This window comes from Lepus europaeus, chromosome 15, assembly GCF_033115175.1.
Source record: "Lepus europaeus isolate LE1 chromosome 15, mLepTim1.pri, whole genome shotgun sequence".
In the NCBI taxonomy this organism is placed as follows: Eukaryota; Metazoa; Chordata; class Mammalia; order Lagomorpha; family Leporidae; genus Lepus; species Lepus europaeus.
Window position 1 is genome coordinate 63551955 of NC_084841.1, and position 15939 is coordinate 63567893.

At 38.7% G+C, this 15939-nt stretch overlaps 1 protein-coding gene across 1 annotated transcript in view; it reads right to left on the bottom strand.

The window, feature by feature from the left end:
• MAN2A1 (mannosidase alpha class 2A member 1) overlaps positions 1–15939 on the bottom strand; it is a 177808-nt gene that overhangs the window by 73890 nt on the left and 87979 nt on the right. Inside the window, exons 11-12 of the mRNA XM_062212295.1 lie at positions 13425–13539; positions 11756–11823 (exon numbers count right to left, since the gene is read on the bottom strand). Coding sequence (XP_062068279.1) covers positions 11756–11823; positions 13425–13539 — 183 coding nt within the window. The remainder of the gene's footprint in view (positions 1–11755; positions 11824–13424; positions 13540–15939) is intronic.

The window sequence follows — 15939 nt, forward strand, 5'->3', positions numbered from 1 at the left end:
CCTCTCTCCAAAGATGGTACTGAGGCTCTCGGATGCTGGGGTCCTGATTTATGTGCATCTACATCCTCCACGTAATCCACAGTGTCCCTCTAATTTGTGTGGAGCTTCCTCTGCCAATTGTCTCCCTAACTTTCCTGAGATCGCTCTCTCTCCACTTTTTTTTTTTTTTTTTACTATCTGCTCCTGCCTAGAGCAGTAAGTTCCACTCCTCCTCTGCCATCTTGAAAACTGCAGTTTTGTGTCTTACATGATGTTTTTCTACCTGACTAGTCTTCAGAACAAGATTTGCAGAAGTTCTAGTGCCTAGGATGGATTGAGTCAGCACACACCTGCCCCAACAGTACTCAGAGCAGAACTCCTATCTGTGCGGAAGGGCAGGGGAGAGGAGCTGGAGAATTGAACACATGACAGCAGCCCTCTGAGCTAGGCAATGGGCCTTAGGAGTCCATGCTGCTAGTAGCCATCATCAACAACCATTGCCACCTCCTTTGGTGACAGAAACCCTATATCCTTCAGGATGGTGACAGTCCCAGCTTAAAAATAAATAAATAAATAAATAAATAGCAACAATAAATTGGTGATTCGCATGCTAGGGGTCACCCCGTGCTACAGTTCTGACCCAAGAAATATAATGAGAACTCTGGTAAGTGAAGACTCAGAGGAAGTAACATTATCCTTGGTCCTAATAAAAGGCAGGTGATTCAACTGGCAAGACTTTGATTTATTATTCTTCCCTTTCTGAATGAAACATGGATGCAATGAGTGGAGAAGGAGGAACCACTGTGAGCCCATGCTCACAAGCTGGAGGCAGAAGAGCTCGCGCAACAGGAGCCAAGACCTTTGGTGGCACCAGGAACACACAGCAAGTCCTAGACTGCCTACCTTGAAACCTGTTCATAGGACTATGAACTGCTTTCTTATGACTGCAATACAAAAGGACAGACTATACACCAAAGCAGGAATACTGGGTAAGAAAGGAACGCTAACATGTACCAAAAATCGAACTTAAAAGAAGGCAACTTTGAACACAAGAGGATTCTAAACCAGACGTATCCCCATATAGGTCCAGCACTATAAACTTTACTTAACCACCTAACAAATATGACACCTAAACTTTTTTTTCTCATAATTTTCACCCTCGCCATCTCCAGTTGTTAGCGAAGAACATACCCTTTATGTATATACCAAGTACTTCTTCCATATTCTATTCAATAATCACAACTTCTTTAATTCAGATAGGCCATTTTCATTTTTTCCCATAAACTCTGAAGATAGAGTTCATGAAAAAACTTTGATAATTTGCTAATCCCATTCTTTCAACCTTGTTACAAAAAGAGATGCTGATTTAGGCCACTGTTTTTAAACTTTGTATGGAAATATTTGACCAATTCGTTATTACCAATGAACATTTCAGTCTTTTTTAACATGTGTGTTCACATAAGTAAAGCTGAGATGCACATCCCTGGCCACAGGCTCTCGACCTCTCTATCCGATCATTTCTGCAGCACAGATTCTCCCCAAGGCAATTCCCAGTTGAAATGCTCCGGGCCCACACTACTGGGGCACTTTCTGCAAAGTTCGCCCGGTGCCCTGTTAGAACGAGGTCCAGCCCACACCATCTAAGGGCTTCTAGTGAGGCTCCTCTGAGAGCTGTAGTGCACAGTACAGGCATGATGATGTGAAAGACCATTCAAGGGAAACCAAACTGCAGACACGAATGCCATGTTGCAGTCTGGAGTTCATCTCAGAGCAATGGAAAAAAGAAAGGTTAGAGTACGGCAGTTACAACACAGTGCTGACATGAGTTGAGCAGCCGTGCAGTGCTAGGTCCTGTGCTATGGAGTTCATGCACACAGCTTTGCTGAATCCCTCCAACAACACACAGCATGAGGCAGAGACACAGATCACAAGGTTGCTCCATCCTCCAGGGGCAGACAGAGCAGCCTGGAACATGGTAGTGGCTCTGTGGATGGAAAGAAGTAGATGGGTTTGAGGTGCGTTTAATGAACATAATGAAAAGGCCTAGGATGTATGGATACAAGTCGAAAGTACCTGAGAGAAGACAAAAGATGATCAGGATAATCCTGTGATTTATTATCCAAACCAATAACACCTTTGAGAGTGGAAGGGGTCACTCACAACAAACTGTAACACGTATCACTCAAGTTGAAGACCCTGGGTTCCAGTGGTGGAAGAGGAGTTCTGTTTCAAAGAGGCTGAGTTGGAGACACTGGTGGCCTATCCAAATGGGGCTATCCACTCAGAGTGTAGGCATGTGGATCTAAAACTCAGGGAATTTTTTCTAAGGAGATCAAGGGTAATTAGCAAGTTCGTTGAAAATGGAATTAAGAGATTTCAGTTGATAGCATAGAGCCTTGAAATCCATGCATAGTTCTTTCAGAAAATGCCATTTTCCATGAACTTATTGAAGACTCCTTGCACACATTTGATAAGTTAACAGCACACTGATAGTAAACGAAGGCAATGGAGTAGGAACTATCACTCTCACCAGAAGCTTCTCTTTCTAATCTTCCCAAAGCAAAACAATCTCTCAGTTGTGTTGCTTAAAGCTACCCTTGGTCTTTCTGAATTCAGTACTGATTAAAGTCCCTCTCTCATCTGGAGTTTGTTTACTGGACAAATATTTCCTGAGCACTTAGATTATGCCAAGTGTTTGCCATGGACTCAAAGCAAGCAGTTCTGTGCCCACATGGAGCTGATACTTTAGCGAGGGAGATGGACAGCAAGGAAGAAGGGAAATAACCAGTTAGTAACAGCACAGAGGATGTGAACAGGAGGCAGTGATGGTGAAAGGACTGAGTGATAAGAAGCCCACAGGCATAGGTCCAGCCTGATTGCAAATTCCCAAAAGACTGTGGTCCACGGGGGCTTTATACCAGCTGCTGCTCTGAAAACAAATGAAGGGCTTCTTTCCTCAACAAAGAGCATCCTGGTGTTTTTCTGGCTCATTCCACCACCAACACCAGTTTCCTGGACCAAACATTTCCCTAGACCAGTGGTCTGCTGTCAGGCCCTACTTGATCCTGAGTACTTTCTTCTGACTGATTCAGTCTCCAAAATACTTGTGAAGCACAGACACTTACTCTACCATGAAACAGCAAATGTGCATTACGTTCTCATCACTGATTTAGGAACAAAAGATTTAACTGGACTCAGGACCACTAATTGGAGGTCTGTGACAATTTCTGCACAACCACACCCACGATAAATCATCTGCTTCAAGCTTCAGTTTCTCTAGAGTAGAACAAGAACTTAAACTCAAAAGAGTATTAAACAATCTGAGTGCACATTGTTCCAACATGCTTACGATTTCTTTCTAAACCTTTTGTAATCATCTCACCAATATGTAACAGTGACTCACTTTTGTTATTTCCAAAGCTCTCAACTTCACACAAAGGAATCATTTACACAATTTGTCAGTTTCATTAAAAATTATCAAACTATGAGAGAAAGCGTAACAAGAACTGGCTTAGGAATTAAAAACTGATTCAAAACACTCACTCAAAAGAAAGACTGCAGACAGAGAGGGGACCAGCCTGCTAGGGAGCAGCTTGACTGCCTCAAGGACATGGTGCCATGAGCACTGCAGAGGAAGGGAGACGAGCAGTTCCTCCAGTTGGTCAATTAACTGGTTTGCTTAGTAGAGACTTCAGGTGGGGAGAAGAAAGTAACAGTATCACCACCTATCTTCTCAGCCTCAAAACATAGAAAAGTCCCGCTTTTATGTCCACTTTTTCAGTTGATTTCATCCCAGAATTTTAAAAACTGAGGGTAGGCATTATGAAAAGGAAAAAGGAATTGTTTTTCACACTTTGTTCTTGAGCTCTGCATGTTGCTTTCATTTCTGGTTATCACTGATCAGCAAGTAATTGCATTTTTTAGTCCAATTCCATCAGCATGGTAGTTTGTGGACTATAGGCTGTCAAATCAAAGTCCCAGAGTTCCTGTGATTGTTCATCTCTTCTGTGTTTTCATGGGAGGTTTATCAGCAGATTTAGAGACTGGGGCCCAGCCATCATGTGAACTGCAATTGTCAGCTTTTTTAAAAACAGGTGTTATTTCATCTAAGTCGATGTAAGGTTGAAGTAGTATTTCAGGAATGAATAGTTATTGTTCCTGATGTCATAAGGTAAACACAAACGCTAAGGGCAGGGAGAACACTGTGGGGAAGGTGGAGCCTTTCCTCTCGATTTCCTCCCCAAAGGCCTTTGTGTTTCCTTGAAAAATCAGGCAAATTGCAAGCCTGTGAAAGACCAATTCAGAATGGCAAAAATCAGGTAGGATTACTTTGTGTGGCTACGCAGCTATGTCTGCTACAGAACTAACAGCAAACACTAGTCAGTGTGAAGAAGTTTTAATGTAACATTAACTAATGTATCTGTTGCCTGGCTTCTAGTTCTGTAAGAAACTCCGTTATCCAAATAATGCACTACATTCTGTTCAGTCTTTGGGTAAAGCACGTTATCTAAGAACAGCCCAGCAGATGAAACATGTGTCTAAATAACTACAGAACTGGTCATCCACATCTTAAAGAAGTCAAAGCTAACAAATCCTAATACAGCTGGAATCTGGGTGAAGGGATACAAACGCCCTTTCCAGGCAATTTACACTTAAACAGGAAAGCATATCACAGCAGAGCTGATGAATCCGTCCAACACAAATTCATAAGTGCACTGTGCTATTCATGCCCAAACAGACCCAAACTAGCGCAAAAAGCTCAGATTTATGTTTTAGGAGTCTCCAGTACCATCTGTTAGCAATTCTCCCATCAAAAGAAGAGCTCTCAAGCAACTTACAGCGTAAGGCTATTTCAGCTGTTCTCAGAACAGAACCCATGGAGGGTGCAGGGTGTCAAGTCCTAGTGAAATCATGTAATCCCAGGAGTGCCTAAATTCCCTCGGGACAATTTAAAAATGCAGCCTACCACTTTTGCTACAAACACTTCTATCAAATCTATATGATAATAAAGCTGCCAAGATGTGCAGGTTAGAATTTTTTTTTACTAGAAATTTCATTGCCAAACAATAAAAATAAAATTCTGAGCTTCATTGCTTCATTTGAAATTTATGTTTAAATAATTGCTGAGATATACAGGCATTCTTACTTGAAATGGAGACATAATGAAGACATGATACAAATGAAAAAGTCATTTAAAGCCTTGAATCCCATTACACTAATAGATGACTGTAATAGATGACTGTTGCTATTAAAAATATAAAATGTGGAATCAGGCAAACGCTCTATGTCAAAAATAAAAAATGAAAAGTCTTCTTGTGAAAACCAATCTAATATGGTGAACTTATTCAGCTACTGGAGAATATTTACTTGTACCTACTCATCCTGAAGAACCCCTAAAAATGCAATCTCAATGACATTCATTCTGTAAGAATGCAATGATGCTGAAATACAGCTTAAAATTTTTCATGTCTCACAGCATAAAACTCTAAAATCTCAAATGAGCCTTTATACAAAATTCAAAGCTCTACTAGACAGGTAACCATTTATTTTCATTTGTAGTAGTATGTATTTTATTAAGGAAGCACTCTGGCATTGCACCTCCAAATACCAGAAATACTATCTGGGGAGAATATATTCTAGGGTATCACATTTTTAAAAAAAGATTTATTTATTGGTTCACTCCCCAAATGGCAGTAAATGCCAGCACTGGGCCAGGCCAAAGCTGTGAGCCAGGAGCCCCATCTGGGTCTCCCAAGTGGGTGGCAGGGGCCCAAACTCCTCAGCCATCTTCTACTGCTTTCCCAGGCCATTAGCAGGGAGCATGACAAGAGGAAGAGCATCCAGGACACAAACTGGTGCCTGTACTGGATGCTGGCAATGGAGATGGAGGATTCACCCACTACGCCACAATGCTGGCCCCCAGAATATCACATTTTTACACAGAACATGAGACATGCTCTACGCATATCTGGTGCTTGCAGCTTAACATTCCCTTCAATTTAATTAAGTGTGTTTTAATAAATCTTTATATTGAATTCTTACTATGATGACTATAATACCACAGGCTTGGTGGTAGAAGTAAGTAAAATTAGTACTTTCTATTCTCAAGGAGTTCACAATGCAAACAATGATACTGGCAAAATAAGCCAGCATCACATGTCAGCCAGTGAGCTATGTTGAACTTGATTTACATTTAAATGCTGGGCCAATGTTATAATCTGCTGCTTCCTACACATACTCTCCCATCAGGAAATGGAAAAAAATTCTTAGCCTCTTGAATATGGGCTGAACTTAGTGACTTGCTTCACTAATAGAATGTAGTGGAAATGACCTTCTAGAACTTTCTTTGAATGCCAGGTACCAAAAAGTCTCTCAGTTCCCATTCAGAAAACTCCCAAGAATCTCATTTTTGAGACTATCATTCTTTTTTTTTTTATTTAATGATCTAATACTTTATTTTTACGTTGATGTGATATTAATACAAACAGAACAGATTCAATATAGTTCATAGATAACAATTCTAATAATCTAATAATATTCCTTTCTGTCTTCTTTAAGGTGTGTCCTTGTGGACATTTCTCTACCCTAGGTAGAGAAGCCCAAGTCACATAGGAAGGCCACGTGTGAGCACAGCAGTTGACAGTCCCAGCTGAACATCAGCAGGCAGCAGTTAAGACCAGCAATGTGAGGAAGCCTTCTGGGATGGATGGGCAGCGCAGTCAAGCCTTTGGGGAAACCCAGTCCCAATCTCCAGTGATTGCAATGGTATGAGACCCCCAGGCAGTGAGCAGTTCTACAGAACCATGACAGAGATAACACACTGTCTTTAAGACACTAGGTTTGAGGTAGTTTATTATGCAGTAGACTAGTGAAACATGTAACTCTCCGGTCAGACTTTACTCAACAGGCAGGAGGAACTCCCTGAAGAATGGTGAGATGAGAACCACTCAGTCAGCACAGGGCATGAGGGAAAGGAGTGTCTGTTCTGGAATTCAGTCCTTCCTCTATTTTGATAATTTAAGGTCACTCAACACTGTTCATGGTTTCTTTTCAAGTTAATTCCTTTTACTGGATGAGAGTGAGGGGGATCATAAATATCTTGCTAAGAATTAAAAGCATTTATAGGTAAATTTTAATTTCAATACATTCCTCAGAAACTAAATAAGTCTGCTGTGGTTTGAACGTGTGCCCCAAAGCTCATGTGTTGAAGACTTACTTCTTAATGCAAAGGTGTTCAGCGGAAGGGGCTTTAAGGGGTGACTGGGTCATGGGGGCCTGGTAACTATAACTGAATTACAACAAGAGGTCCTCAAAGGCTTCAATCATGGACTTTCCAGCCTGCAAAGCTGTGCGCCAAACAGATTTCAGTTCATTGTCAATCATCCATTCTGTGGTATATTCCATTACAAGTAGCACAAAATGGTCTAAGATGAAGTTTCTACTTGAAAACTGAATGATCATATTTACAGAGTTTATCTCAAAACAAGTTTGATTATACACATGATAGCATTTCAAATTATCCACCTTAAACAGAAAGTTCCTTTACAAACTGTCAAACCATGTGGTTTCCTTTCTTGTGCCTTGGCAAATCTACTCTTGTCCTGCTTAACCCATATACTACTGAAGCAAGACAAGTCTCTTAATCCATGGCCTACTGAAGCAAGACTGAATTCTCTTTGCCTGCCTGGCTTTTACCTTGTATAAGGTCTTATTCGAGTTTCTTTACAATCTATTTCCTTATGAAATTACGAATAGAAAACAAACAGAAATATCTTATGTTTAAAGACTACTTAAGGATGATAATTTATGAGTCGTTCAAGATGCTCCAAATTTAACTCTTAATTGTACCTTCTATCTACCAAAAAACCATGAATTCACACACTAGGTAGCTCACTGTGCTGCTCATTATTTAAACTTGGGTTAAGGTCACAGCCTTTTTACACACTTCCCTGCCTAAGGGTTCTTTTAAGACACCCATTGCCTAATCACCCCCCACACAACTTTACCACCACAGAAACTGTCTATGGGCGCTTCATATACTGAAAAGACAAAGATTTTTTTCCCATACCCTCAAGAACCAATTTTCACCCTCCCAGAGAGGATCTGTAATGTAGATTAGTAATTTGTTACTCAAATAGAAATTTTGTTTATAACTGAAATAAAGATAAGCCCTAGATTCATGCAGAAAGAGAAAAGCCAATAACCACATTTCTAAAACTTCCAATTTACAGGCTGAGAAGTGCAATTATCTAACTTTCAGTCCCTGCTAAAGAGAACCATCAAATTTTCCATTTTAAAGGCCACTATCATTCCTCCATTCCTCACTGATTACACTGAGAGATCAGTAATGAAGATCATTTGTGACCAACAAGTGAAATGTAGATTTCAAAAGCAAAAATGAAAAGTAGTTCTATTCAGGAAGCTAGCTGGCAAGTACAAAATGCTTACTAAATATTTTTTAAAAAGAATTGGACAATGAGAAGTATTCGCAATTTACCTAATTATGGAATAGTAGTGATAACATTTGACAGATAAGTACTATAAAGAAGTGAAATTTGATAAAGAACACTATTTCAATATAAACTGTTTAAAAAAGAAACATCAAAAAGCAATCATTTTATTAACAGCTTTAAAAAATTCTCAAGTTTATCTGTAATTAAAACTCAATAATTAAGCCCAAACACATTTTCCTCCTCTATTATTATACCTCAATTTCTTAACATTTTTCTTCTAACATTAGTAAGGCTACACAACCAATCATTGCTACCTAACGCTGGGACAGCAGAAAAGAGAGAGAAACCAGAGAGAGTGTCTCTTCTCCCATCCCTTATGGTCCAGTGCTTGCCTCATATCATACACTGGCTAACACACTATATTAATGGAGCATAAGGGGGCGAGCGGAGGGCGAGAGGGATGCTTGGGGCAAGAATTCCTGATAGCAAGCTTTCATCACCGTTATGACCAGAAAAATCAAAGATCTTTACCCACCAAATATAGAAGGGAAAAGAAAGTTAATGAGATGATTTGCAGACACAGTTTACAAAGGACAAAATATTTAAAGAACAGGCATATAACCTTCCAAATGAACCAAAATCTCAACTTTACTAGACAGCATACACTTTTTTCCCAATATTTCCATTTCATTTATTTTGTAATAGTTCTAATAAAATATATACTTAGTTAAAATCATGAATTATTCTTTTTTTTAACATTTATTTAATAAATATAAATTTCCAAACTACAGCTTTTGGAATACAGTGGCTTTCTCCCCCACCCCCATAACTTTCCTCCCACCCACAACCCTCCCATCTCCCGCTCCCTCTCTCATTCCATTCATATCAAGATTCATTTTCAATTATCTTTATATACAGAAGATCAATTTAGTATATACTAAGTAAAGATTTCAACAGTTTGCACCCACAAAGAAACACAAAGTACTTTTTGAGTACTAGTTATAGCATTAATTCACATTGTACAACACATTAAGGACAGAGATCCTACATGTTGACTTAACAACTGACACTCTTGTTTATGGCGTCAGTAATCACCCGAGGCTCTTGTCATGAGTTGCCAAGACTATGGAAGCCTTTTGAGTTTGCCAACTCCAATCTTATTTAGACAAGGTCATAGTCAAAGTGGAAGTTCTCTCCTCCCTTCAGAGAAAGGTACCTCCTTCTTTGATGGCCTGTTCTTTCCACTGGGATCTCACTCACAGAGATCTTTCATTTAGGGTTTTTTTTTGTTTTTTTTTTTTTGTGTGTGTGTGTGTGTGTGTTTTTTTTTTTTTTCCAGAGTGTCTTGGCTTTCCATGTCTGGAATACTCTCATGGGCTTTTCAGCTGGAACCAAATGCCTTAAGGGCTGATTCTGAGACCAGAGTACTGTTTAGGACATCTGCCATTCTACAAGTCTGCTGTGTATCTTGCTTCCCATGTTGGATCATTCTCTCCTTTGTAATTCTATCAGTTAGTATTAGCAGACACTAATCTTGTTTATGTGATCCCTTTGACTCTTAATCCTATCATTATGATCAATTGTGAACTGAAACTGATCACTTTGACTAGTGAGATGGCATTGGTACATGCCACCTTGATGGGATTGAATTGGAATCCCCTGGCACGTTTCTAACTCTACTGTGTGGGGCAAGTCCGATTGAGCATGTCCCACATTGTATATCTCCTCCCTCTCTTATTCCCACTCTTATATTTAACAGGGATCACTTTTCAGTTAAATTTAAACACCTAAGAGTAATTGTGTGTTAATTACAGAGTTCAACCAATAGTATTAAGTAGAACCAAAAAAAAACACTAAAAGGGATAAAGTATTAAATTGTACATCAACAGTCAGGACAAGGGCTGATCAAGTCACTGTTTCTCATAGTTTAAAACTATTATTTTTTACATTTTTTATTTAATTGAGAGGCAGAGAGAAAGATAACTCTCATATGCTGGGTCACTCTTCAAAATCCTTTAACAATTACGCTGGGATTGAGCAAAAGGCAGGAACCAGGAATGCAATCCAGCCTCCAACATTGTTGGCAGGAACCCAAATAGCTGATCCACTGTCACTGCCTCCCAGGGTCTGCATGAGCGAGAAGCTACAGTCAGCAGCCAGGAACTTAACCCAGGCATACTAACGTGGGACAATGGCATCGAAACCAGAATCATAACTGGCATCTTATCTGCAACGTTAAACTCTGGCTGCTAAAAATTACTCTTCTACCCCATAGTTTTTAAGAGGCGATATGACAGTAAACAGTCACATTACAAAAATAGACAGTGTGTCTGGGTCCACTGGGTAATGACTGCTTGACATTTGGCCACCAGAATCAGACACCCTGAGGCAAGTGTTGTGGCACAGCAAATTAAGCCCAGCTCACAACTCCTGCACCCCATATCAAAGTCTGGTTCCAGTTTTGGCTATTCCAGTTCTGACCCAGCTACCTGCCAATGCACTTAGGAAAGCAGTGGATAATGGTTCAAGTGCTTGGGTCCTTGCCACTGTTGTGGGAGACCTCCTGGCTCTTAGCCTTGGCCTGGCCCAGCTCTAGGTGTTGAGGACACTTGGGAGGTGAACTAGCTGATGGAAGATCTCTGTCTTTCCCTCTCTCTCTGTCACTCTTTCAACTAACTAAATAAATCTTTAAAAAAACCCAGAAACCTTGATGGTTCAAGTATGACCAATAAAATCATGAAATACTTCTTTATAAATCAGAAGTAACCACCAATTAAATATTTTTGTTTTAAGTCATAAACACCTTTCCCATTTCCTTCAGCATAAACCCACAGAGCTGAAGCAAGCTGGTTTTATAAGCAAAATGACAGTTATCTAGTGGACGATTTATGGCAGAAACTAAACTTTACAATCTGTTTCAAGCTTCTCCTATCACTTAAAAAGTAGGAACAGTGATGGATGAAAATCAGGCAACTAAATGAAAGGTTAACCAAGAAAGGATATAATTTAAAAATAATCTATACTGCAAAGGGGATTTTTTTTTATCATAATGACATATTTACCATCCCATATCTTATATCTCTGAGGAGCATTTAATTGTTATGAAAGTTTACTCAGGCCATCAATGTACTAGGAACTATGTTAGGTATTAGCATTGAACATATCACAATCTTGGAAGAAAACCTATTTTTCAGAATTTGTTTAAATTAATATGCTGATCACATGAACTATTGCCTCAAGATATACGCTGATTAAAGACCAAAATCATGAAACCCAAAAATGCCATAAAATTGAAACATACTGATGAGAAATTATGAATTTACCTTGGTTCTGCACTCAGCTTTATTACATTTTTTCGTGGCAGAGAATCTTGTGACTTTTGTTTCAATTCCTATAAAAAAATGAACATTTTAATATTTTACTTTTAAAGCTTAATTTTCAAAATTAGTTTTTTAATAGCATCTTTCAAAAATCTTATAAAGGACACAATAATAATACAAAAATCCTCTTTCCAGTTACAGAAAATCCACCAAAATTCAAAACAAATAATCCCTGCGAGTGTGTGTGTATCCGTGTGTGTGTGCGTGTGTGTGTGTATGTGCACTGAGACCTCAAGTACAATGTACATTACTGTACTGGAGCTTGAGTAATGAGTAGTTCCATTTAGAGGCCAAATAAATCAGAGTTCTAGAAGCAGTTCTGCAAAATGCTTCACCACTTTATTTTTGTATCATGTGTTTCACAGCCGTAAGCATTGTGTGTCCATTTTTTACTTTAATATGAAAATGTCTAATCAGAAGCATCAGTATATGAAAATACTGAAGTTATGGTGGTATGCAGAAATTCATACTATATATAAAATTTCAAACACATTACTCATAACAGGTCCTAATGGTAAACATTATTTCAGAACATGTGATTTGCCAAGAGGAAGTATGAAGAGGGTTCCAACCAGCCATTTTCTTTTTTTAAAAATTTTCTTCTTTTTTTTTCTTTTTATTTTTTTTTTGACAGGCAGAGTGGACAGTGAGAGAGAGAGACAGAGAGAAAGGTCTTCCTTTGCCGTTGGTTCATCCTCCAATGGCCGCCGCGGCCAGCACGCTGCGGCCGGTGCACCGCGATGATCCGATGGCAGGAGCCAGGTGCTTCTCCTGGTCTCCCATGGGGTGCAGGACCCAAGCACTTGGGCCATTCTCCACTGCACTCCCGGGCCACAGCAGAGAGCTGGCCTGGAAGAGGAGCAACCGGGACAGAATCCGGTGCCCTGACCGGAACTAGAACCCAGTGTGCCGGTGCCACAAGGCGGAGGATTAGCCTAGTGAGCCGCGGCGCCGGCCCCAACCAGCCATTTTCTCAACTGTTCTTCCTTGTTACAGAATAGTGCTCTCTACTTTTAACTCTCCATTTTACTGCAGCTTCTCATCCTTACTGCAGCAGAAGGCAAGGCAGATGTTACCACCCCATTTTACAGATAATTTTCTCAACTGTCATGCACTGAGGTCCAGGACTGAGGCTAACAGCCAGTTTCCTATTTCCTTAATCACGCCTATTTCATCACACTCCACAACTGTCCAAGAACTCATTCTGAAACCAGAAGACCATTCAAATCCAAGTTTAGCAAGAACAGTTTAAGGACTGACAAAAACTCAAAAACCTGTAGTTTCTAATTAAAGCCAAGTAGACTATCTATAATCACTAGTTGCCTTACAATACCATCTCAATAGAGTTTTAATATATTTTACAACCTTGACAAAAGTTCATTACTTTATTTTTCATGCTTAGATGCATGTCAGCACAAAATATACATCAAAATCAAATACATACTTACAGGAAAGAAGAATACACAAGTTAATTATATGAAGTGAAAAAAATTATTTCAAATACAAAAATATGACAATATTTCACTGTAATCATTAAGTTTCTTACCCACTTTCCCAATCCAAGAACAAAAGAATCACACATTTTATAAAGAATACAAGGAGACCAACTAACCATCTCTAAGAAGGTATCTGAAGAATAGGATTCATATGTGTGTTTGTCCTTGAGAATAAGAAGAAATGCAGAATTTCCAATGACCTTCTCCAAAAGCATCAATGAATGAAAGAGTCTACAAACCAAAAATTACATTAGTCTGAGAATAATTTAAAAAATATGAAGATAAAATTTTTAGTTTCCTTAATAATAATGGTCCAACCACCAATGCCTTCATCTTGAATTCACAAAGTAAAATCTACTCTGCCTAACAAACTAGTTCCTTTTTTTCTGAAAAATAAGTACTTAGAAAAAATGGTTAATCAGTAGATATAATTGATAAAGATTCATTCAAAATAGAAGACTTTCTGGACACACCTGAAACATAAACTTACACTGCTTAAACTTCCTATAAATATCAAACCAAATAATAAGAAAATCCAGATATGATCATACCAATAATTTAAGGAATTCTGTAAAAAAACAAAACAATGGTATGTTACTTTACGCAGCAAAAACCTTACGGCTTAAAAGAGCAATAAAAGAAAACATGAGATTAACTCTCAGTTCACAAAACAATTCATTTAGTAAAAAAACCATTCTTCGGGGTTGGCACTATGGCACAGCAGGTTAAAGCCCCAGCTTGCAGCACCGGTATCCCATATAGGACCGGTTAGAGTCCCTCCGCTCCACTTCTGATCCAGCTCCCTGCTAATGTGCCTGGGAAAGCAGTAGAAGATGGTCCAAGTCCTTGGGCCACTGCACCCACGTAGGAGACCCAGAAGAAGCTCCTGGCTCCCGGCTTTGGTTTGGCTCAACTCTGGTCACTGTGGCCATTTGGGGAGTGAACCAGCAGATAGGACACCTATCTCTCTCTCTGCTTCTACCTCTCTCTGTAACTCTGTTTTCAAATAAATAACATAAAGCTTTTAAAAAAAATTCCCCAAGAATTAAGAAACATTTTGCTGATTTTAGCTTCATGTTCTTGCTCAAAAGAACTAGAAAGAAGGTTTTGCACAGATTTGAATGAAGAAATTGGTTTCATCCTTGTTACTTTTCTCAGTCACTGAAATTACAAACTGAACTATATTCACACTGTGTTTTTATGCCTGAGGAACCAATTAATGTTTAAGAATCTATTGATTTGGGATCAATTCTGGAAAATAATCTCAGTATATCAGCAGCTACTGCTGAAGCATTAGATACTGGAAAAGAACTTCCTTGAGGGTTTTTTTCTTCCTATTCAATGTACCTAAAACAGAGTACCAAAAAGAAATAAAAACAAAAAACAGCCTATATCGTGCTAAACTGACACCTTGTGGTTTGACTGTTGTCTCTAGCCCTCTCTCTGCCCCTGTGGAACAGCAGTCTATCTACCTATTACTGCAGAGCTCTTCAGAGGAGCACTGAGCCTGTGATTATCAAGTAAACTGAAAGAATGTTATTACAAAAAATTAAAAGGGAAGAAAGTTTCAATATAGTCTTGGATTCATTATCTATGAAATTTGTTCTCTATGTTAATAAACAGAAAAAGTAACAATAATCTTTAAAAAGAAAAAAAAAAAAGCACAAATTAACTCAATCACAGTTCTCTGAGGCTTTACACACCAGACTTCTTTAGGAAGACCCAAAGGAACATGTGGAGAGGACTTGCTAATCAGGCTTAAATCGACCATCAGAGTGAGTTTACAATGTGTGTATCATTTTCCACAATATTGGAATGAACTTTGAATCTATGCCTTATGGATATTTTATTGTCACCCAACAACAAAATTCTACGACGAATGAGAAATAAGACGTATGAGACCAATATCAATGTTACTAATTAAATATATTTGTACAGTAAACCTAGGACTTAAGTATTTTAAAATTTTCTGGGTTTGAATTCATGCCATCATTTAAATTTCCTGATATAAGCAAATGTTTTCTGAAATCCCAATAAACATTCTCAACAGATTAAAAGACCGTATTAATGAATACAGTTTAGTTATGAAAATAAGTTTGTTTCTGTTATTTTCATGATTACTCCTCTTATGTAGTTTGAATCTACAGAACAAAAATCATAATCTCCATTAGCTAAAACTGTCTACGTATTACAGTGTACTAAAGAGTCTTAATTAAATGCAGTGAAAGCCAGGAATCAATGTTGGTGTCTGAAAAGCACACATACAGCCTGCTAATGAGATAAGCAATAAAAACTAAAGCAAGGCCTTCCCCAAAAGCCTTCTCAGCATTGATCAAGCTGTTTTCTTTAAAATAAACTATGGCAAATAAATTTGGAGAACCCTATGTAAGACATTCAACATGTTTCAACATCTCATCATTATGTAATTTCTCAGAGCCTAATTTCCTACCATATACTCATCCTACTAATAGGGAACACAATTTGGGAAAAATCATGTAGGCATCACGGCCATTCTAGGAGATGTGACTACATCCATCACCTACCAGGTTGATCAAAATGTGAGGACCCTCACATCCACCCTTTAGTCTGTTTTTTTCCTAACCTACCTTAATTTTTTCCTAACCTACCTTA